General features: G+C 40.2%; 1 protein-coding gene across 2 annotated transcripts; it reads left to right on the top strand.

Moving 5' to 3' along the window:
• Nucleotides 1–3,140: 3,140 nt before the first annotated feature.
• On the top strand, nucleotides 3,141–21,036 carry PAQR3 (progestin and adipoQ receptor family member 3; the record flags this gene model as incomplete). 2 transcript variants are annotated; one of them, XM_079718491.1, is made up of 6 exons in its annotated part: nucleotides 3,141–3,325; nucleotides 6,558–6,720; nucleotides 11,299–11,454; nucleotides 14,796–14,993; nucleotides 17,310–17,400; nucleotides 20,894–21,036. In XM_079718491.1, the coding sequence occupies 6 exons, from the start codon at nucleotides 3,141–3,143 to the stop codon at nucleotides 21,034–21,036; spliced, it is 936 nt and encodes a 311-aa protein (XP_079574617.1). The 2 variants fall into 2 exon arrangements, with proteins under 2 accessions (XP_079574617.1, XP_079574618.1); XM_079718492.1 differs by lacking the exon at nucleotides 20,894–21,036 and adding an exon at nucleotides 19,078–19,483.
• Nucleotides 21,037–23,943: the final 2,907 nt, after the last annotated feature.

Genomic DNA, 23,943 nt, shown 5'->3' with positions numbered 1-23,943 from the left:
ACACACCCTGGTTTAATACTCAGGTAGAGAAATAGCAATTATCAAAGGCCTCTGGAATGGATAGGCCGAAAGGTAAGGAAAAAATCCAGGTGTGAGTTGTCTCAAAAGTCTAGAAAAGAGAGTTTCATGGTGGGGGGTGGGGAAGGGAGGCAGTCAAAATGTCAATTTGCTGTGCAGATTTGTAAAGATGACTATCTAAAAGACGTCTTATTCATCTCTGTTTTCTGGGACAAATGTGTGGCACACAATTGGAATTCAATAAATGTAAACTTCCATGGTGCATCCATTCCCATACCTGCAAGTCTCGCTCCAATATCATATTAGAGCTATTAAAAAATGTGAAAAGAATAAACAAGAAGGAAGGAGGGAAGGGGAAAATATCTCAGGTGCTCCATGAAGCCCAGATGCTCCATGAAGCCCCCATGTCTCTCCATCCCAGATCACTGAAAGCCATCCTATAAAACAAGGCACAGTCTGAGTATCCCCAAACCTCAAATCCCTGTAGGACACAGACTGATCACAGCAACAGTAAAAAATTGAAGTTTCCTGGCTCTTGGGCCCATGTGAAGATGTAGGACTCCCAACTCCTCGAGAATTTCCTACCCCCTACCACAAGTGTATTAAAGCCAAGATGTGTCTCACCACAGGTGCTTATGATGAGATGCTGCCATTTTTCTCAGTAACTCTTACTGGGCAGTTCAGTTCCCCATCCTGTCACTTCAAGTGCACTGAGATTTCTGCTAGATGCAGCTGTTGATCCCCCACCAGGAGGGGGAGCCCCTGGCATTCCTTTACCAGGCATGCTACTGAAGTCTTCTGTCAAGCACCATGACTAAACAGCCAGAGCCCTCAAAGTGCAAAATCCCACAGCTATCTGTGGGGAACTGTGCCCTCTTCCCTGTGCGTTACCACTGTTAGAGATGCCCCAAAGCAATGTTGCTCCTGCTTCCATTGCCTTCCAGACCTGAGTGGAAAAGGAAATAGAGCTCTTTCCATTTTTTTACTCATAGACCTCTTTTTCTCTCTAGATTCAGACATGGATTGTTGCTATATCTATGTTTTCATATCTGTCCATTCATTTCATAAGTGCGGGTGGGAGTTAAGTACTTAGTGTTAAAGACTGCTTACTTTAAAAATTAAACCACATGAATGAATTAGAGAGAACTGACATGGGTTATAAATGATTGAAGTCAGTCCAGAAGTCATTTTGCAACAGGTTTCATGACAATAAAAGCAGCTGCCATTCCTAATTCTTCACTCTAGTGTCCCACCATTATCATAATGCAGCCGCCATTCTCAGGTCTCTGTCTCTGATGATCTCTGGGCATCTTTCTACTTCTATTTCAAATACCAGGTTACAGGCTCTCTTCCCGCATCTCCAGGCCAAATTCCCAAGAAAGAAACTGATCGAAGAAAGCTAATTAACGTTGCTCTTGCATGGACATCTGTGTTAGGACATCTCATGGGCCACTGATCCACCTTTGGGTCAGCGGTGGCCACAAGGTAATCTCCTGTGGCACCAGTGTGAATACATGCTGAAAGAACTTCCCAGAAGACTTCTATGAGCATGGCAGGCATTCTCAGACATGATCTTCCTCCACTAGGAAATGAGAATTCCTATACACAGTAACCTTAAGCAGAGCTAATGTACTGAACACACAGTAAGCTTTTAAATATTAGTTTTAGCTTCATGGCTTAAAAAAAAGTCTCAGTGTTTCCTTTTACATGACATTTAAGTCTGTTTAGGATTTATCTAAATTTGTCTAGTTTTATCTATTAATATATCTTCCCTTGAACTCTAATAATAGATAACATTTTGGGGGGCTAACAATATGCCTGGCAGTTTTCTCAGAGTGTTACTTGGATTCACTGATTTAATCCTTACAACACAAAGTACTGTTATTATCCCTATTTTACTAGTAAGAAAACTGAGACAAAAAGAGGTTAAATACTTGCTAGCTAGTAAACGGTTGAATTCAAACCCAGGTAGCAAGCCTTCAGAGCCCAGAAGTTAATCAGTAAACCATACTGCCTCTCACACAGCAACTAATATTACTAACACAATAACAAAACATAAATAATAGGCATCATGAATGATTCTCATCATGCATGTAACCAAACAATGGGCTAAAGATTCTACATATATGGATGCAAAACTGATGCTTTGCCCTGTTGCCATTATGAATAAGAATTTGCATCCTAATTCGTAGCCAGAGACAAAGCTATAACATTTGCCCCCCAAATTTTGATATATTTCATCTTTATCATTCAGTTCAGTATATTTTCTCATTTCCATTGTGATTTTTTCATCAACCCATTAAATACTTAGAAGGGTTTTGCTTCAATTCCAATCATTTGTGACTTTTCGGTTTTCTTGTTCATTCCTAGTTTGTCTATTGTGGTCAGGGAAAATAGTCTGAATGCTTTCGGTCCTTTAAATGTGCTGGGGCTTTCTTTATGACTCAGCGTATGCTCGGTTTTGGTATAGTTCCATGTACATCAGTTTTCCTCTATTTCCATCCACTTGCAAGGACTGACCTTAGCCCAGAAAACCTCGAAGGTCCCCTCTGACCCCAAGTGTGTGAGATTCCACGATAAAAAGTAACCGGTGAAGAGTTAGCTCTAGTTCCTATTTTTCTTCCAGTTACTCTTTTCCCCTTGATTTTCAAAATGTAATACATATTGCTTCTAATTAAAAACAGAATAAGAAAAAAAACCACTTGAATTCGCTGTACAGTACCGCGCTCTTCTCACGGAAGAGGAGAGGCCGGCCGCCACCCGTACGCGATCGAGCTGCCCGGGAGTCCCGGACGAATCCCGCAGGTCCTTGCTTACACGCGCGCCCGCGCGGACCGCGGACCCGCCCCCTCCCCAGCCGCGTCGGCCCCAGCCAGGGCCGAGGGGCGGGGCCCGCCGCGGCGTGCTGACGTCAGGGAGGGCTGCGACGCCGCCGGGTCCGCTGGGGTGCTGACGGCGGTGGCCCCCCCTGTGAGCGGATCCCGGCCTGGGCAGCGGCAGGGCCGTAGGACCTCGCGCAACGTCCGGGCTCCGGGGCGGGGGCTGCGGGGGCGAAGCCCCCTCCCCGGGGAGGCGGGGCTTAGGCGAGCTCCCCGCTTGGGGAGCGGCGGCGGCCAGGAAAGATGCATCAGAAGCTGCTGAAGAGCGCACATTATATCGAGCTGGGCAGCTACCAGTACTGGCCCGTCCTGGTGCCCCGCGGCATCCGCCTCTACACCTACGAGCAGATCCCCGTGTCCCTCAAGGACAACCCGTACATCACCGACGGCTACCGGGCCTACCTGCCCTCCAGGCTGTGTATCAAAAGGTACAGTCTGGCCGCCTCCGCTGGGTGCGCCTGGGGGGCGCGCCGGCGGCCCCTCCTCCTCACCTAACAGCCTTTTTGTCTGGTCCGCCTGCTGCTTTCCCCGCGTTTCTCCGTGCCCATCATTTCCTAGCTGCCCCAACCTTTTCATCCCTTTCTGCCACCTCTCCTTTCTCGTTGTCTTTCCTTCTTCCGCCACCGGGCTACTTGATCCATGGACTAATGATAGTAACAATGATCATAATCACTAACTCCTGTGGGGCTTTGCTCTTTACAAAGGAATTTTACATCCTTTACTCATTTGGTGCTTATTGGGATACATGTTGGAATCGACCCCACTGACAATGACTGAGCCATACTTGCCCCTGTGTATACCTAAGCTTTGTTTATTTTTAAGGCATCCCTATGGAAATTCAGATGTTTGGGGCCAGATAAATGCCTGTATAATAGGAAACAAGTTCACAATTCCATACATTTAGAAATCCTGGTTTATTCATGCAGCAGATAGTATGGAACCCCTGCTAGGTGCCAGGCACCCTACCAGGTCCTGCAAAGAACAGCAGGTATGGCCCTTGTTCTCATGAAAATACTGAGGTCTAGCCTGGGTGACACACATTAAAGAGCTAGTTATACTATTACATAATAACCATTGTAAAAAAAACGCTGTGTGGGAAAAGCACTATAGCAAAGAGAGCCTATAACAGGCACTGCCCTCCACTAGAGCACTATAGAAGTGTCTTTAAAAAAGGAATTTCGTCATCATTTAAACTGGTAAAATTGAGTCCCTTGAAAGCCTGGGTTTAAAAAAACAAAACTGAAAAATTAGTGTTCTAGTTCTTACACTAGCGTTCTGTTAAAACTCCCTATATGTACTTAATTACAGGACCCCACTTTAAGAGAATTAAGATACCCATGTTGGTTAGCTCCAGGTCACTGTAGTGACAAACCCCACTGCTGGAATGTGAGCCATTGAATTGTTCAAGCAGCAACCACATGTTTGATTCTTGATCTGTTTTTGGCATGGTCTTACCCCAGTTCCTTTGCCCTGCCTGCCTTTAAAGTGCTTCTCTGACTCAGGGTCACAAGGTGACATCAGTGTCCATCCCTACTTGGCTTCGATGCATGGCCCACAGTACTTCACAATTTGAATCCTAAGTGCCATTTTCCTCCCCATTGACTGCTTTGCATAAGTTATTACACAAGAAATCAGAGCTGGGCCCTGCTGTGGATGTAGAGTTCCACAAGGATAAAGCAGGTAGTCAGTTGCCTTAAATAGTTTTATACTCACCTCTGCATTCTAATATTAAGGTCCAAATTTCATGGATTAAGGAGTGAAATATAGTGCTTTAGATCTTGGGCTGTTGAGTAAAAACGACTTGTGTGTGCAGATCTGCCACTTAACAGCTGTGGGACCTTGAACAAAAGTTAACCTCTCCCAGCCTTATTTTCCCCATTTTTAAAAATGAGGGTAATTACAGTATATGCCTCAGAAAGTAGTAAGGACGAAATGGGATTGTGTATGTAAAATGCTACACAGAGCCTGGTACATAATAAGCACTCAATAAATGGTGACTTGTTATCACCATGGTCATTGAATTTGAAGCCAAATAGATGATGATGAAGTTGATTGTTGATTTTGAAGCAGAACAGAGTATAGGTCTAACTGCTCATAGAATAAGAGTAGATCCCCTACGGGGGATATTCTGCTAAGTGCTCTTCCCACCAGCTTGGTCTTCTCCAGGTTCAGCTTTTGCCCTTTGTCTAGAGGGTCAAGGACAAATTTGTATATAAGGAGAGGTTTTGTACGTCACAACTGTTCTGCCAATACTCTGTTAGTTGGAAGGAACATGCCAAGATTATGCCTCTCTGCTCAGTTAATCAGGTTATACTGGGTTTCACCAAATGAAAAGTTCTGAGGCAACAGGCAGAATGTGGTATTGGCTGGCAAACAGTCCTGGGGTTAGATGTGTCTCCTCACATCCCTGCATCTCTTCCCCCACTCCCCAGTATAAGTAGTTTTTATACTTGATGCTTATACAGGATAAAGCCTGAAATCCATGATACAAGATCCACTTTATCCTTGGTGATCATCTGACTGTGTGAGACCCTGCTATGTTTATGGCATGGGAAAATGTGAGCCATGGTGACTGCTGCAAACTCAGTATTAGAGTTATACGTTAGTGCTTACCAATAAGATTCTGAATCAGTGAAGGTCAAAGACTTTAAACAAAAGATTAGATTTTGCAAGAGAATTTTAACCTTTAGTCGTGACATCACCTTTCAATAATCTGATGAGTCTTATCCACAGCTGGAGAAACATTTCACAAAATTAAGGAAGGAGCTGGAAGGGACTTGCAGCAGCATCTAACCCAGCTCCCTTGTTTTAGAGATGGAGAAATTGAAGCCAGAGAGGTTAAGTGACTTTCCCATGATCCCGGAGCTAATTTGTTGCCCAGGGTTGGAGTGAAGGGACAGTGACTCCTGGTCAGCGGGGAACACTCTGCACTGGCCTGCACTGCGAGGACTACTTAAACTCAAACCAGTTAGGGCGTATTGAAAGAGGGCAATTAGTACTGATAGTAAAAGTAACCTCCTGTCGTTCCAAAAAAGGAATAAACTCATGCCACCTGGAAACTAGTTTGCTTTCAAAACAACCACAGCAAAGTTGTTGCAGCATGCCTGTCTTAAAGGACATTTTCAGTGGATCCATTTGCATTTATCCTGCTTCTCTCAAGTCCATTTAACTTTGCACTTGCATGTAATGAGTACTAAAAAGGTATTTTAAGTTCATGCCTAACCTTATACTTAGCGGGTTTTCGGATACCTATTACTGAGTGTCAGAGTATGGTAGCTAGCACCCAGTTTTAATCCGCACATTCACTTCTGTAGACATTTAGCATCTAATCTGAGCAAGACACTGTGCTTGGAACAGTAGTGTCATAAAGATGAATCATGTCAGCCATCAGGGAGTTGATAAGCTGGAGGATGAGCTGGAATTTATACATAAATAACTCTAATTGAGGAAGGAAATGGTAAGTATAATAGAGGTGAGCAAGAAAAAACTGTAAGATCCCAGGATTGATGGAGATGGTATATCAAATTTAGAAAGGTAAAGATGGGGTTAAGGGCTTAAAGTAGCAAGTATTAGATAATCCCCAAAATTGTCCATAACCTTCTAAATGCTGACAGTGAGCGAACAGATACGAATCTGAGCTGCACGTTTGTTTTTTTCCAGTTTGTTTATTTTATCTAATGAGACGGTAAACATCTGGAGTCATTTGCTGGGTTTCTTTCTCTTCTTCGCGCTGGGAATATACGACATGACATCTGTGTTACCTTCAGCAAGTGCATCCAGGGAAGACTTTGTAATTTGTTCTATTTGCCTTTTCTGCTTCCAGGTAAGTCATTTCACAAACACTGTTATTGGTAAAGAGAACTTTAGTCAGACAAGCTTGGGCAGGTGACCTTACTTCACACCCACAACTTGCTTTAAAGAGCCCCCAAATAGCATATAGGTTAGCTTATTCACTTTCATAATATAAGCATCCAGAGTATGTTTTTATGAGAGCATATTTGGATGTTAATAGAGTATATTTGAAATCCAGTAAGTTTTAAAGATTGAGAAAATTTCTTTCTTTTCTCTTCCTTTTTTTAGACCTCTCTGCTTTAAGATTAATACAAAGATAGGAATCTCTGTACTGTATTTGCCGACTGAAGTAGAACTCTGTTGTCTGCTTAAAACTTGTTTGGGAAGCTTTCTCATCTTTTATATGTCTATGCCTTTTGTATTTGTTGTTTCCATACTGTCTTAATTTTAATGTCTTGTTTTGTTGGTATTAATCTTTTCTCTCACTTTAATGTTAATTTCCTTTGGGCCTTTTACACGTGCCTGATTTCATATACTTTCAGTTTCTTCTCTGTAACCTCTTGTATGTGTTCCTCAGCACTTTAATTCTTCTTCCGGGATCTGTAACAAAGTGCCTTTAAAAGTTATGTTTAATAATTTTTCAAACAGGTAGTTCTGAAAAAGAAAACTAATGTGGACCAAAATCCAGTTGATATTTTTTAAATTTAAAAAAAATGCAGAGAGTACAAAAAATCATAAAAATGAAAAGAAAAAGCTATCATGCCTCTGCCTCCAAACGTAGGCCAGCACTTCCTGCAGTTAACCTGCCGCTACTCTGAGAGGGGAATCGATAAGTAAACTGCACAGGTGTTGCTTTCATTGTGTAATAGTCAGTTTCAGGCCTTCATCATTTGACTCAAAACTTTGGACTTAAATGATCAAGAAACACCCTGGGAACATCTCTCTCCCCCTTTTCTTCTAATTCTAGCTCCTAGAACCATATTTTAAATTTCTTTGAGGGAAAGAATACTCTGTATTTTTGTGTTCTTATTAGAAAATTATTTTTTCTTTAAGTGTTTTTTAAAGTATACTCTTTCTCAGGTTTAATTTTTGTCCTGATCGGAGCCTAAACGTCTCTTTAAAATCTATCCCAATTTTTAAAATGGAAATGAATCAATTTCTCCATACTTAATTTTTAGATGTATCTTATAGACTAAGATGTGCTTAATATAAGAAAAATTGGTTTAGACTCTACTGTTATACAGATATTATCTCCTTTGAGGATCCCACATGTTTTCCTCTATCCCAGGCCTGCCCTTTATCCACCCAGCCACAGCTGATGTTATTTCAGGGAACACACATTCATTTTCATAACGGTTTAAGAAAGCAGCGCATTGCAAAACTGAGAAGACGAAATAATTAAAACAACTGCCAATGAAGAAGCACCCAAAGTGTTTAGAGTGACTTGCTCAGGATTGTTCAGCAGGGCAGTAGAATCCTCTTCTCCTAACTGCTAGTGCACTGACCTTTCTGTTACACACAGTGCAGCTTCTAAAGACAAACGAGCACACTTTCCGTACTTACAGATACCATTTTTATTATTTTTATTTTTATGAAATTATATTTATAACTCGTTCACCCAATTTCCCCAAATTCTTAGAGTCAGCATGGTAAACCATAAATATATGTATTAATATTGATTTACATTTAATTTTTTTAAAGATATAACATTTTTACTCTTTTCACTTCTACCCTTTTTACGTGCTCAGTGCTTTCCTACCAACCAGATTAATAGAGTACATTCTGAATAGTAGGATGTAATTTTAGGGGCTTTGAAGTCTTTCTATCTTAGAGAAGAATAGAATCTGAGAACATCTTTCCCTAGATTCAGTTCATTAACATTCAGTTCAAGAAATATCTTTTTAATACCTCTTATCTATATCCAGGCACTAAGGTAGGCATGGGGAATACAGTGCTGAACAAAACCAGCCTGTCATAAAGATCAAGTCACCCAGATAGGTGAGCAGAAGGGAGAGTGAGGCAGGGCAATGAAGCAGAAAAAAGAGTGCCTAAAGGCCCAGAAGCAAGAGACAGCTTAGCACCTTCTGGACCTGTAGGTGCTGGTGTTTGTGGTTAAACCCCAGGAAAATGGAGAAAGGTAAGGCTGGAGAGAGAGGCAGGAGCCAGATCCCGAGGCATTTGGTTATCATGGCAAGGAGCTTAGATGTAGGATGTCATGCTGTAATTACCTGTCCACCTGGATGGAGTGAGATACTCCACAGAAGGAAACTTTCCAGAAAACGGAGACATACTCAATGTCAGATAATTTTTCAGTCAGTTTTTTAAGCAACTCTAACAACACATCCCTTTTAAAACAGAACGTACTAAGTCTAGGTTAACTTTTCTAAAACTCAGATGTTCTCTGTGAATACCATATATTTTACTTTCCTCTTGATACTGTAGTTTTTCTCTTTCCACTTTTATTTTCCTTTTCACAATGAAATCAGCTTTATTGTTGTTATTATTACTATAACATATACTCATGTAGAAATTCAAGCAAACACAAAAGTATTTGGAAGAAAGTAAAAGTCATTTGAAATTCCACTTCCACATTTGACATTTGGGTTCAGATTCCTCCAGACGTTTGTTTCTCACAGCTGCCTCACACCTGCCTGCCTACCTTTCCTATCTACCTCCTTCTGAGCTGTGATCATCCCTGCGCTTGCTGTTTTGTGTCACTCGGCATTGTGACAATGAGATCTTTCCCTGTCAGTGAGAATATACACCTTCATGTTCTCTGAATGTACTGTGTTTTATCTCAAGGATAATCAGAGAAAACAAATAACCAAGCTTCTTAGAGTTATGTTTAATTGGGTCAATAAACTCTGACTTGTAGTAGCCAAAGCCACAGACTGTTAAGGATTTTAGATAGTGGATGAAGAAATGAGATTGTGGCTAGGAACCTTGTTTTGAATATTGATATTGAGGCTATGGGGACTTAGGTTTGTTTAATGGCCAGACTACAGAATAGCCAGATGACCATTTATCTGGCCCATTTTCCCTACCCCCACTGTCCCTGGTTTAGTGTAGGCTCTAGTCATTGCTTCCTAGGGCTATGCCTGTAACCTCTCATCTCAGCCTTTCTGTAAGGGTGCACTTAAAATTTTCAGACGTATCACACAGAGGCCATAATACTGAAGTTAAAACTCCCTGATATATAGGATCTGTCATAATCATATCATGAAGAAGGCCACATAGCATCCCTTAATGCTGCTGTGTTTCTCAATATGCTGCTTTTCCTATGGGCCCTCCAATAAACCTGTGCACACCTTTATTTATGTGCTTGATGAATGCCAGGTCAACTTAAGGTGCAGCTCAGGTGGCAACCCTTCCATGAAATATGTAGCTCTTTTCCACCCACCACTCCCACCCACAAGTACACACATGCACCCACAGACCTGGTAGTCTCCCTTCTCTATTTTCTAACTGTGCTCTGCACCAACTTTTCCTATAGGACTTCCTACATCACCATTTGTTCACTTGTTTCTGAAAAATCTCTTTGAGAGTAGAGGTTTCATCTTTGTATCCCCACTGTATGACACGCAGTAGGTATTCAATGGCAAGAGGGAGTTCAGCTGTAGAAACCTTATCAATCTTCAGAGCAACTGATAGAATTACATTAACTTTGCTCTCAACTTGATAATGTATAAAGTCAGCATAAGTCATAATTATTTTTCCTTGAACACAGCAAAGCTATGTTTAACTTAGAAGTAAACTCTATACAATGAAGTCTCATACAGACATAAAAGGTCTTAAATTAAGTGAAAAAAACAAATAGCAGAACAGACTGTATGATTCCGTTTGATTAAGAAGTATATATGGTGTTCTTGTGTGTGTGGACTTCTATATCCTAGGTGTTTGATATGTTCATTGAAAATATCTGGAAGGACACAAAAAAGATGTTATCAGTGGCTCCCACTGGAGAATAGATTGACTGGGAGGGGTTTATTTTTTTTTACATCATACAATTCCATATTCTTTGATTTATTTTTCTTTAAGGACCTGTATTCTGTAATAAGTAGTTTTTAAAAGGAAACTTATTCATAGATCAAAATAAGCCTCAGTAGATTTCCTTCTACTACACTGTTCATTAAATTTTTTATGTTATAAAGTAGTTATCGTTATAGATTTCTTTCTTTTTTTTTTTTTTTTTTTTTGCGGTACGCGGGCCTCTCACTGTTGTGGCCTCTCCCGTTGCGGAGCGCAGGCTCCCGACGCGCAGGCTCAGCGGCCATGGCTCACGGGCCCAGCCGCTCCGCGGCATGTGGGATCCTCCCGGACCGGGGCACGAACTCACGTCCCCTGCATCGGCAGGCGGACTCTCAACCACTGCGCCACCAGGGAAGCCCAGATTTCTTTCTTTATGATTGTTGTCCCCATTTTACCCATGAGGAACTGAGGCTTAGGGAAATGACATATAGTCAGGCACAAAGCTAGGGTCCATGTCCAGGTCTGTTTGGCTGAAAAGCCTGGACTGGACCTGACCACTTCCATGAACATCATGCATGAGTTGCTTTTGTTTTTTTGTTTGTTTGTTTGACCTTGCTAAGATTTGTTTTATTTTCCATAGGTCTGTATGCTTTGCTCTGTGGGCTATCATCTTTTTTCCTGCCATCGATCAGAAAAAACCTGTCGAAGATGGATGGCATTAGATTATGCAGGAATTTCTATTGGAATACTGGGCTGCTATGTCTCCGGCGTATTTTATGCATTTTATTGTAATAATGTAAGTAACTTAAAACATTTTACATTCTACCTTTCTAATATAGGTCTTGAGTGTTCTTGCCATGGTTCCCTTGAACTTCTGAATAAGCACATAATTAACTAACTTGTAGAAGAAACGAAAGTCTGGTGGAGGCATAAACTCCTTTTTCAAAAGGGCCCTGTGATTTCTAACATCTATTATCAGTTCCTATTCCTTTCACTAACTTGGAAAGGAATGGAAAATAATATATATATGTTGTTATTTTCTGAAACTTAACGTAAACATTAAATTATTAATGTTTCCCCACTAAACCCATATAGCTGCATGGTTCCTCAGATGTACATTATATATCTTTTATTTTTGTGTTTATAGAGTTGAAGGTAAAGTTAGCACTTGTTAAAATTATGAAGTTAGCTGCTGCTTTCCATGTGCCCTTCTTATCCTTTACTCCTCTCTCAGTGAGAAAAAAACAAAAGGTATATCTGCGAGTGTGTTGACCCATATTCTTATATAAGAAATATGTTTTCCTTTCCTTAGTCTTATGTTTGGAGGCAGGCCTAGAGACAGACCACATGGGTTGTGAGTGTCTTTAACAAACATTTGTCTGTTGTGAGTTCTAGATCAACTCTTCTTTCTGACCCTAAAGTTACAAAAGTCAGTTTTTGCCTTGTGCAAAGCAGCATTTGAAACACTGTGATCAAATTATACAGCAACTGATCTAAATATGTTGGCCAACCAAACTACCTCCTCTCCTCATGTCTCAGCCAAGAAGGCAAACTGAATCTTCCTGAGGGCTCAGTACATCTCAAGGCCTCCCATTTAGAAAGTCCCCATTGACCCTACTCTCTTTTCCTCCTGCTCTCCTACCATACTTTTTTTTTGTTTTCTGTTTATCCTTTTAGTTCCTTTCCTTTCAGAGCCAAGACTGAGCCGCTGTCCCAGGTGCAGTGTACCTACTAGTCACAGGACTAGAGCCTGTCGTGCCCGAGCCCTCCCCGTGGAGCAGGTGGTCCAAGCCATATCCCCAGCCTTCACTTTCTAGGAGGATTGGCTGCAGTGCAGGGGTCCTCTGACTGTTGGGAATTCTTAAGTAGGACCTTTGTTGCTACGCAATAATAGAAAACTGTCAACACTGCTGGAGTGTTATACTAGCAAAGCGAAAAATCATAATTTGGTTTGAATGTAAGAACATTATTAATTGTAGCCACTTATACGTGAGCCATTTGCTTTTTAGGCCTGATTACGTTGGAGCATAAGCATAAAATTAAATGTACATGCCATTTACCTTGTAAATTGATTTGCTTTTAGTAGTAAACTATTCATATCTACTCACCTTTCACAACTTATTCATTTTGCATGAAACTGTATCTTTAAAAAAAAAAGGCTTGTGAGTATAGTCATGTAATATTAGAATTGTTTTGCTTATTATGTATTTCTCTGAAACCTGTTTTTTGTTTACCTCTTCCCAAATATATCTGATCATCAAAAAGACTAGTGGGACACTTTTTGTAAATCTCTTTTCAGAAAAACTAGAAGTCCAAGGTAGATTAAAGAGGGGAAAAAAGGACTGTTAGAGCTAATACAGTCCATGATCATTTAAAGGAAAAGTTTTCTTCCTTCTGGTATCTTATCATTTCCAAATATTCAGTTGCTATAGTGGCTCTTTACCTTTTAAGGAACACAGGCTGCTTTGAGAATGAGATTGAAAACTATGGACCCTCCATCCCAGATAATGTGCGTTTGGGCACAAACTGACCAGTCATTTTGACGTGTGAATTTCAAGAAATGTAATGGTCCCAGAGAAGTCCTTGGAGCCCAGGTTAAGAACTCTGTCCTAGGTGATGCTAACTTTTGAGCCTTCAAGACCAGCTTTTCAACTGCTCATTTAGATACCTAAATATTCTATAAGTCCTTCAAACTTGATATATATATATATATATATATATATATTTTTTTTTAAACTTTATTCACAGATAATGTGTTAAAGAATGACATTCATTTTTAATTTTTACTTTTGGCTGCGTTGGGTCCTCATTGCTGCGCATGGGCTTTCTTTTTAGTTGCGGTGAGCGGGGGCTACTCTTCATTGCCGTTCATGGGCCTCTCATTGCGGTGGCCTCTCTCGTCTTGGAGCACCGGCTCTAGGTGCGCAGGCTCTAGAGCACAGGCTCAGCAGTTGTGGCGCATGGGCCCAGCTGCTCCGCAGCATGTGGGATCCTCCCGAACCAGGGCTCGAACCCGTGTCCCCTGCATTGGCAGGCGGATTCCCAACTACTGCGCCACCAGGGAAGCCCCTTGATATATTTTTAAATGAACATTCTTTCATGCTTCCCCATTTTCTCCCACCAACACACACACACATACACACATACACACTCTGGATCATCTTTGTTCATTTGCTCATTAGTACAAGCCATTTGCATGGCCTTTCATACTAGAAACAGTTGAGCCATCCTCTACTGCCCTCTCACACATCCAGTCAACCATTAAGACTTTAGTTTATTTCAGAGACGTCTCCTGAATCTGGTGCTAACATCTACCTTGTTCAACAAAAGTCCATCCTCCTATCTTCTCCTTGAATCAATTATTCTGTAATAATATCTGCTAGCTGGCTTCCTGTCATCTCTCTCTATTTTTCACTGATGTCAGAGTTATTCCAATAAGTCAGTTGGAAAAACAACCATGTCATCTCATCCTTCAAGGACTCTGCTATTCCCTCAGTGCCAGCATGGTAAAGTACAAATACTTAGCCTGCCAGTACATCTGCCTTTCAGCCTCCCTTTGTAAAACTTTCTTGCTCTGTGTGCTGTTCCTTTTCCTTGAGAGCTCCCTCTTCTCATGAAAACCTTATATATTCCTCAAGGCCCAGCTGAGATGTCATTTCCTCTGTGAAGCATTTTTTAGCTAATCCAGGTATCAATTGCCCCTCTTCTGTAGTTCTACAACATTCTCTTCACAGCTCAGTTACAGTACTTATCATTAGATTATAAATTTGTTTATATGTCTGCCCCTCTCATAGCCTATGAGCTCACCCACTGAGAGAGCCCCTGTCTTAGTCGTCTTTGTTTCCACAGGACTTAAATTGCCCTGGCCTATAATAGGTACTCAGGAGATGCTTTTGTGTGAATAAATGTGTTCTTTACCAGCTCACTTTGGGGTCTGGTTTATCATCCTAAGAAACCTAGCAGTCGTATGCAACATGCGTTGTTTTAAGGAAGAAAGGCAATCGTGTTTAGAAATGAAAATACCAAATAAATAGAGTTTGGAATGTGTATGTGTAATGTAGAAGCCAAAACTGAAAATTACTCTTTTCCTTCCCTTATTGTTAATAACAATTAAAATGTGATTTCCTTTTATTCTAGTACTGGCGTCAAGTGTACTTGATCACAGTGCTTGCTATGATCCTGGCGGTGTTCTTTGCTCAGATTCATCCCAATTACCTCACACAGCAGTGGCAGAGGCTCCGTTCTATCATCTTTTGTTCTGTTTCGGGATATGGAGTGATCCCCACTCTTCACTGGGTTTGGCTCAATGGAGGAATCGGTGCTCCTATTGTACAGGTAGGTTGAGTGTGGTCAATATTTTTCCCTTTTTTTTTTTGTCCTTTCAATTTTATTCCTTTCAGTAAAGTAATGTAATCAGGCCAAGAAGGTGGATCTTTGTCATTTGAGGGCATATTTCTAATTGCATAATGATGCAATAATTTTTCACATCTATATAAATAAATAAGCATACCTTGTAGTGATAGAAGTCTAACTATTTTCTTCTGAGATGTATTTCTATGAGATGACACATTCTTAATTCTCTTTCTGTTATGTGTTTCCCATAGCTTGTAAATACCCAAGTCCTTACTGTAGAGGAGGACTCCCAAGTTTCCAGCTTTGTCATCTGAGGCAGGGATGATGCCAGTAGGAGCAGTTGATTTGTTTGTTTGTTTGTGGAGGAAAAGGAGTTGGGAAGGATTTCTTCTTGGACCTGAGTTTGAAGTACCCGTGGGATGTAAAGGTGGAGATAGGGTCTGGATTTAGCTTAGACTAGTGATGGAGATTTGACAGTCATTACTGTCTTGGTAGCTACAGCCATGGGAGCATATTCCACCCAGCAAGGAAAATATATTGAAAAATAAAAGACAGGGGCTTCCCTGGTGGCGCAGTGGTTGAGAGTCCGCCTGCCGATGCGGGGGACACGGGTTCGTGCCCTGGTCCGGGAAGATCCCACATGCCGCGGAGCGGCTGGGCCCGTGAGCCATGGCCGCTGAGCCTGCGCGTCCGGAGCCTGTGCTCCGCAGCGGGAGGGGCCGCAGCAGTGGGAGGCCCGTGTATCGCAAAAAAAAGACAGTTATTGTGAGGGAACAGTTGGAGTACATTAGGAAGAGCCTCGGTGAGAATTCCTCAGCATGCTTGAGAAGGGAATTAGAAGTAAGACTTAAGTTCTTAGAGATTTATATAAAAATGCCTTAAGTGTGTGCTAGAGAGTAAACTTGAGAATTTTTAACATAACTAATTATGCCAAGAAATCTAGAAGAAATCGCATACACTTGTTGCAGTGGGACCTTTGGAATATAGGGATTTAAATGCAGGTTTTATTCAAAGGAATTATATTTTTTTTTTACAAGAGAGGGACTAAAAGTAGGCTTACATACTGTCGGCAACAGCATGGTGGAAAGCATCCACATATAAAACTAAAAAGAAAGGAAGTCTGTGGTGTAGTGAATTGAGTGATATGATCTGGCTATTTTGCCAATTTGAGGATGATGGTGATGCTTTCTTTATAAGATTAGGAAATTGGGAGAAAGGTGAGATAGTAGTGAGGAATAACTTCAGTGATTCTAATATCTGTGAAAACATTGTTTTTCTGACAGTTTCGATGTCCAGAAAATAGAATGGGGAAGTGCCACTCTAGATTTAATCCTAACCAGAAATGAATAGCTAATTACTGACATAGAAGTGAGTGAAATTTTGGGATGAGGGAAACACATCCTTTTATGCTTATGGTGACAAAGAAAGAGAACCAGACCCATTAAGCCAGTAGATTTTGAAGAAATTCAGAAAAGGGAAGAGAAAAAAAAAGGAACAATCCTGTGTTCAGCAAAAAAAGATGGAAAGAGAGGCACATAACCAAAGATGAAAAGTTCCAAAGAGCTAATCCTGGGAGGCAGGGTGAAGCTGTGTTCTAGAATGTTTGCAAAATCTGAGGTTGATTAGTCTGAGGATATAGGATTTAGGGAAGGGGGCCCATGATGATTCTCAAATATCTGTTAGAGGGAAGAGAAATAATTTGTCTTTATTTCTTAAATGGCTTCTTGGTAAATTAGGTTTATAACCAGAATTAGGAACAGCATGTATAAATTAGAGCTGGCTGATTTTCTTAGAGCAAGGAAAAGCTTTCCAAGAGAGCTGTGAGACGGACTGCTTTGTAGAGTAGTATTCAAGAGAGCCATTTATCTGGGATGGTGGAACAGATTTCATTGTTGGGCCAAGCCTCTTGGCTCTTTTCCAGCCACAAATCCCTGTTTAGTCTCTCCTTATTCAGCTGGCAACTCCATTCCCATATGTATTCCACCCAGGCACCTATGTTGTAGATGGAGTTGGACGCCCTTAGGACCTAAACTATGTTGAAGCTTTAGCTGCCCTGGTGCCCTGACCTTTAGCGTTGTCTCTATGTTCCAGTCCTCTGGACTGCTTCCTGAAGTATTGAGAGCAAGCTTTCTCTCATTGGAGACTGTCCGCAAAAGCAATTCAGATTTAACACACTTAAATCCCACCTATGAATTCTACTCCTGTGTGTTGTCTAATTCTATGAATTAGATTTATAAGAAATTGAGAATTCAATCACAGTAGGCAAGATCTGTGAAAAAAATATGTTTTGCTTTTCAGGACTTTGCACCCCGTGTAATTGTGATGTATGTGATTGCTCTTCTTGCTTTCCTATTCTACATTTCCAAAGTTCCAGAAAGGTATTTTCCAGGTACGTATCACTTGTATAATGGTTTTCTAACTTTATTCTAAATATATAGTGGAGGTATATGTTTCAGAGCATCATAACTTAGATTTTTTCCCAATATTATTGATTATAGAATGGCTCTTCTCTTCTCAAATGTTATCTAAAACTTGAACTTTCTAATGGCTTTCACAAACTTTGTCTTTCACTGTCACCATATGAGTTGAGTCCAGTAGATAGGGTCACCACCATTTCACAGTTATGAACTCCCAGCCACTGCTTTTTTGTGGAGCACTAGTTAGCAATTACCATTTACTTCTTTGTATACCAGCTTATGCTTAAAAATTAATTTATCAGTATATGTGCGAGATCCAAAAAAAAAAAAAGAGGCAAAGGAAAATAACAGGATAATGAAAAGCCAGGTTTAGGATTACTTCATAATGTATCTATCGTAAGTTTCTATAAAAGAAAGCCCATCAGTCTGGCTTTCAGCTTCCTGGCACCCAGTGGTAAGAGGAAATTAATCTAAGTTAAGGGTCTTCATGTCCCCAAGATACACACAATCCAGGAACTTAAGAGGACAGATTTCCCTGCTTCTTCAGTCCAGAGGAAAACGTCTTCTGATAGAAAATAACTAAGAGGACACTGGGTAGATTGAATAATGTTCTCCACAACATGTATTTGCTTGTTTAGGAGCTTCAGCTCTGGAGTCAAACTGCTTGGGTTCAAATCCCCCGTCAGCCACTTTCTAGCTGCATGAGCTAAATAAGTGACATAAGCTTTCTCAGCCCAGTTTTCTCTTCTGAAACGTGAAGATAATACACTTCTCTCTTGGGGTCACTGTGCAGATTAGATGAGAACGTGCATATGAAACGTTTAGCCCAGTTCCTCACGAGTAGCGAGCACTCAGTAAATCTTAGCAGTTGTTATCATGATGCCCCTCAACCCCAGTTTCATAAATGAAATATGTGGCTTAGGAAGGCACAGAATGATGCAAGTGCAGGTGACCTTTGGCTCAAGTCAAGAATAACAAGAGGGGCTTCCCTGGTGGCGCAGTGGTTGAGAGTCCGCCTGCCGATGCAGGGGACACAGGTTCGTGCCCCGGTCCGGAAAGATCCCACATTGCCGCGGAGCGGCTGGGCCCGTGAGCCATGGCCGCTGAGCCTGTGTGTCCGGAGCCTGTGCCCCGCAACGGGAGAGGCCACAGCAGTGAGAGGCCCACGTACCGCAAAAAAAAAAAAAAAAAAAAAAAGAATAACAAGAGACATAAGGCAGTGGTCTTCCGGTTTGGGGGCTAGAAGTAGGAGAGCAGTTTAAATTCACATTGCAAATTGTCTTCCCTTCCTCCTGGGTTAAGAACCTCTTCCACAGTGAATCAAAGATAAGATTGTGCCGCTCGTCATGTGTGTTGGGGAAGAAGAAAGGATGAGAAACCCCGAACTAGAGAATGAATAGACTGCAGAACCTCAGGCATTCCTCTCTGCACTTGACTTTTCTCCACTGAGTTTTAAATAAGGACGGACTACAAAGAAGAACCTGAATATAAACATTAGGATTTGGGAACATAACTAGGACATGTCCCTGAATTGAAGACCACCCATCTGCCAGGCAGGGTCAGAATTCTCCTCAGAAAAAAAGTTTTGGTAAAATACATTTTTGTATCACTTTATTAATAATTATTTTATTATTTCTTCTTCATCATAGATGTAGAAAATTAACCAGTGAAAGTTGTCTGCACTCTGTGATTATGGCCATAGTGTTTTTAGGCCTTAAAATATTCAGATCAAAAATTCCTACTTGGGGACTTCCCTGGTGGCGCGGTGGTTGAGAATCCGCTTGCCAGTGCAGGGGATTGCAGGGTTCGGCCCTGGTCCAGGAAGATCCCACATGCCGCGGAGCAACTAAGCCCGTGCGCCACAACTACAGCTACTGAAGCCCGTGCGCCTAGAGCCTGTGCTCCGCAACAAGAGAAGCCACCGCAATAAGAAGCTGGCGCACCACAGCGAAGAATAGCCCCCGCTCGCCGCAACTAGAGGAAGCCCGCGTGCAGCAACGAAGATCCAATGCAGCCAAAAATAAATAAACAGATTTATAAAAAAAAATTTTTTAAAGTTCCCAGTTGTCTAATATAGGGCACCTATAAAAGGTCAAACGTTATGTAACTTAACTTTTCTCAAGATGAGCTTGACATAAAACATGCCCCATGTAGCTGAATGTGTGCAAGTACAGGTACATTTGAGCAAAGATACAGAGATCATAAAAAATGAAACATTCCTTGTCTGGCCCGTCCTCATTTATTACCTGGCTCTAAAGAGAAACATGTTGTAGTGGTGGTGAGATGATGGGTGAATACTGTGAAATCAAAAAATTTAAACCTAAGAACTTACTTTCAGCTCAGGTTAATTTTTTTTTAGTATATAAACATCACAGTGGTATTTGATGGGTTAAGGGATCCCCAAGATGTCCATGGACAGAATTCAGTGAATCTGTAATACTTGTATTACAAACTAATCAGTTTTCTTTATAATCCTCAGTGTTTTATGCTTTAAAAATGAGTCTGTGAGCGTCACTAGGCTGTCAGAGTGTCCCATGGCACCAAAAAAAGGCTAAGAACCTCCACGGAAAAGATCCTGTTGACTTATACTTTAAAATCTACTTACTATACTGATTATTATTCTTGGTAAGAGAAGACAGAGAAGGTTAGAGAATATTTATAGGGTTGGCCAAAAAGTTCGTTCGAGTTTTCCCGTAAAATATTACAAAAACCCCGGTACATTACATGACCATAGAAGCACCATGAGTAAGAAAAAATTATTTACATTTAAATGTCTATGGCTCTGTATTTTGTTGTTTTCCAAGATGCTTCCCACATTTAGTTATTTAATCTCCTTGGAATTTAAACTTGTTTAACCACAAAGAGAAATGAAGTAATTTTCCTACGTTGTATATGAACTAATCAGCCTTAGTTAATTAACTCATTACTAATTACATTTTGCAGATTGTTCCATTAGTCTGTTAGCACAAGATTCAGGTCTGAGCTTTCTCCTTACACACCTGCTTAAAATAAAAAGTGCTTCAAGTAGACTTATACCCAAACACAACCGTGCATCTACTTCATACCTATTAAACTCCATGATTTGTAGCACTAATATCCTTTGCTTCTCTCATGTAATGTCTTTTCTTCACCAGGTGTATAAGTTGAGACATGGGAGACAAAAGGTCAAATTCCTGAAATTAACCACGTCTTGATTTTGAAAAGACATTTGGAATAGTATTTCTAAAATTCACCAGTATACTTAATGAATTTAAAACCTTACAGTCAGACTCAAATATGAATTAACATTGTTTTAGAAAACATTTCAGTCTGAATTAATCTCCAGTTGGTCTCCAGGTACTCTGAGACTGCCAAAATCTTTTTGCTGCTCAGTCATATTTCCAGGGCCAGAGATGGAAATATATTTTTATTTTAATATCAAAATAATTACAGTCAATATTCTTTTCTCTCTACCTTCCCTTCCAGGACAACTAAACTACCTCGGATCAAGCCACCAAATATGGCATGTCCTTGCAGTAGTGATGTTATATTGGTGGCATCAGTCAACAGTATATGTCATGCAGTACAGACATAGCAAGCCTTGTCCTGACTATGTTTCACATTTGTGAATTCAGGTATGGCCACCTGGTGTATTCAGTTATTAAGCAATATATAACGGGGAGTTGTATACCCCACTATTTCTAAGATTCCCATTAGTTTTTCCTTTTCCCTCTAGTTTGATATATCATGAGTAATACTTTATAAAAATGGAAAAATATACTTGGGGATCTGTAAGAGTAACTGTTTTATGGGCCCTTAAGACTACTAATTTGCTGCTTGTACAGAAAGTGAAAATTAGTTGGCATTCATAACAAACATCTGAATGACAATGAATGTGAAGCCAGTGTAGAAATAGTACTCCTTTTACTGAACACCAGCTTAACTTCCTTAGGAAGGGCTCACCTCCATTATAAAATGGAGTCCTCTTGTGTGATTCCTTTAATAGGAGATACTTAGAGTAGATGATCAATTTTAAGTGCCTAATCAAGGCAAGGTTTGCGATAGCCTGTGTTTAACACAAGCTGATAGTGATTTTGAGTAATCACTAGCCTGTCAATGGATGGTTTGTGAGAAACCGGCACTTAAGATATTATTTCCTTCAGCTGTAGGTTCTCTTCTCCCTAGGAACATTGGATTTTTTAGTTTGCTAGAACAAAAACTTTAAACCCCTTCTCCTTTAAGTTGAGAGAGGTGTTGAGAAAGGGAAAAGAACTTGCATTGTCATTTCCCATCAGATAAAAGTCATGTTAAGGGCTTCCCTGGTGGCACAGTGGTTGAGAGTCCGCCTGCCGATGCAGGGGACACAGGTTCGTGCCCCGGTCCGGGAAGATCCCACATGCTGCGGAGTGGCTAGGCCCGTGAGCCACGGCCGCTGGGCCTGCGCGTCCGGAGCCTGTGCTCCGCAACGGGAGAGGCCACAGCAGTGAGAGGCCTGCGTACCGCAAAAAAAAAAAAAAAAAAAAAAAAGTCATGTTAAGAACCGATTACATGACCAGGCAACAAATTCTGTGGTCTAAAAACCAAGTAATTAGCCATTTAAGCTTTTCAATTTCAAATATTATTTAATTCCATATAATTGAGCTCTTGCCAGTAGACGGTAGATTTGGGGTTCCAAAATTCCTGTAACAGAAGACTTTCACTTCTCTTGAGTTTGCAGTCTTCAATTTCCTGGTGATAGGGGTTCCCAGGTACATGGGTGCTACTTTCAAGGGCATAGAATCCAGATGGCCCAGTTCTTGACCCTGAAATGAACCTTAAGCCTTAGAACAAAGTCATGCAGATGCCCCAGTTGATGACATGATTATTCACCTGTGCTCTGGTCTTTCTCTGTTTATGCATGTGTTAGTATTGCACTGATAACTCACAGTATTGATATACACTGTCTAATATTTGGGTCTGAAACTGCATTGTATATACCTAAAAAATAGATCTCGCTGCCCTATTATACAACATAGCACTCTTGTTCTCTGGTCTTTTCATATGCATAAGTTAAATCCCATAAAGCAGTCATTCATAAAAACATGTTGTTTATTGGAATATAAAATATTACCCAAGTTTCTTAATGGGTTGACATGAACTGCTTTAAATACTGGTGTATCTTCAGAACATTGGAATTTCTAGGTATCAGGAGGTGTTGATTGATGGTGAAGCTTATTCCCAAAATGTCGTTTATACATCTGATATTTGGAATGTTACTTTAATGTGCCTCAGTTTATGCATCTGTAAAATTTTGTATTTCTTTTCATTGTAGTGTTTTTGGAATATGAATTCCCCATGCTAGTATCTCAGCAAGGAGAATTCTCCCCCAGTAGGCTAAGGGCACACCACGTTATACCCCTTATTATGATGGAACGCCACTTTGAAAATGGCCATTTTACCTCATAGGGCCAGAAATTTGATTCATATGTTAAGTGAAAGAAGATTTTAGTGAAATGATAATAGGATATATTTTCCCTAAAGCATCCCTTATTGGCTTACATGGTATTACTGCTTTTAAACAGATATTTTGTCATTTTGGTCAAACAGAATATACTGCGTAGTTATAATTAATATAAAAAAGGAGAAGTCTAGTTATTTTAGGTCTGGTGCCATTTTTTTATTACAAAATCTTCTCAAAATAAAAACATATTGAACTTTAAATTTCATTTTCTTTTAATTTTTAGAAATAGTCTTTTGTTATAGTGTATGAATTATTTAATACTTGCCATCTGAATTAATCGATAAAAAGACCATACTTTAAGACTGTTCTTGAATTTGAAAAGCATACAGGTCTGACTGTAAAGGAGAACTAAATTATACCATGTAAACGTTTCATCTTTTTATGAAAATATTAAATATTGTAAGAAAGTTCTTTTTATCTTTAATGTACTTATTATAAAGTAGGGAATGAATGAATGTGGGTTGCTGTCAACTATAAACACTTCTGTATATCAGCATTTATTGACCACCTACTGTGTGCACATCACTACTGGCAAAATTTTTAAGACATTGTTAACATTAAAGAATATTTAAAAATTGCCTATGAATCTGAGCCTTGTAATGTATATTTATTTTTGTTTTGTAGATTAAAATAAGATTAAAAGTACACTATTCAGCTACAGTACTAAAAAAGACTGGTTTTAATTTTACCAGTGTGTAAACTATAAAAGCTCTTTACCTACAGATTTACATTTTAAAATTATTCATGGCTGTTTTAAATTGTCTATAGTGATTTGTAAGGTTGTAGTTAATTCATTTAAGAGAATTATCTTTCTATATAAAACCATTTTCAAATAGCAAGACAGTGCTTGTCTTTCTTGTTACACTGAGTGCGGTTCATGAGCTGCATGGCAAAATATGTATTATGTAAATAAACTGGGTTTACTAAATATGTTAAGTGCTGCTTGTCATTCTTTATAATACATAACAGCTTCACAATCATATTTTAGAATCAGGAATGAAGCCTCAGGGAATGTGTATCACATCTTAATGGCATC

Source organism: Hyperoodon ampullatus (genome assembly GCF_949752795.1).
Source record: "Hyperoodon ampullatus genome assembly, chromosome: 1".
NCBI lineage: Eukaryota > Metazoa > Chordata > Mammalia > Artiodactyla > Ziphiidae > Hyperoodon > Hyperoodon ampullatus.
The sequence above is the reverse complement of the archived record's forward strand: the minus strand, read 5'-3'. Positions and strand labels throughout refer to the sequence as shown.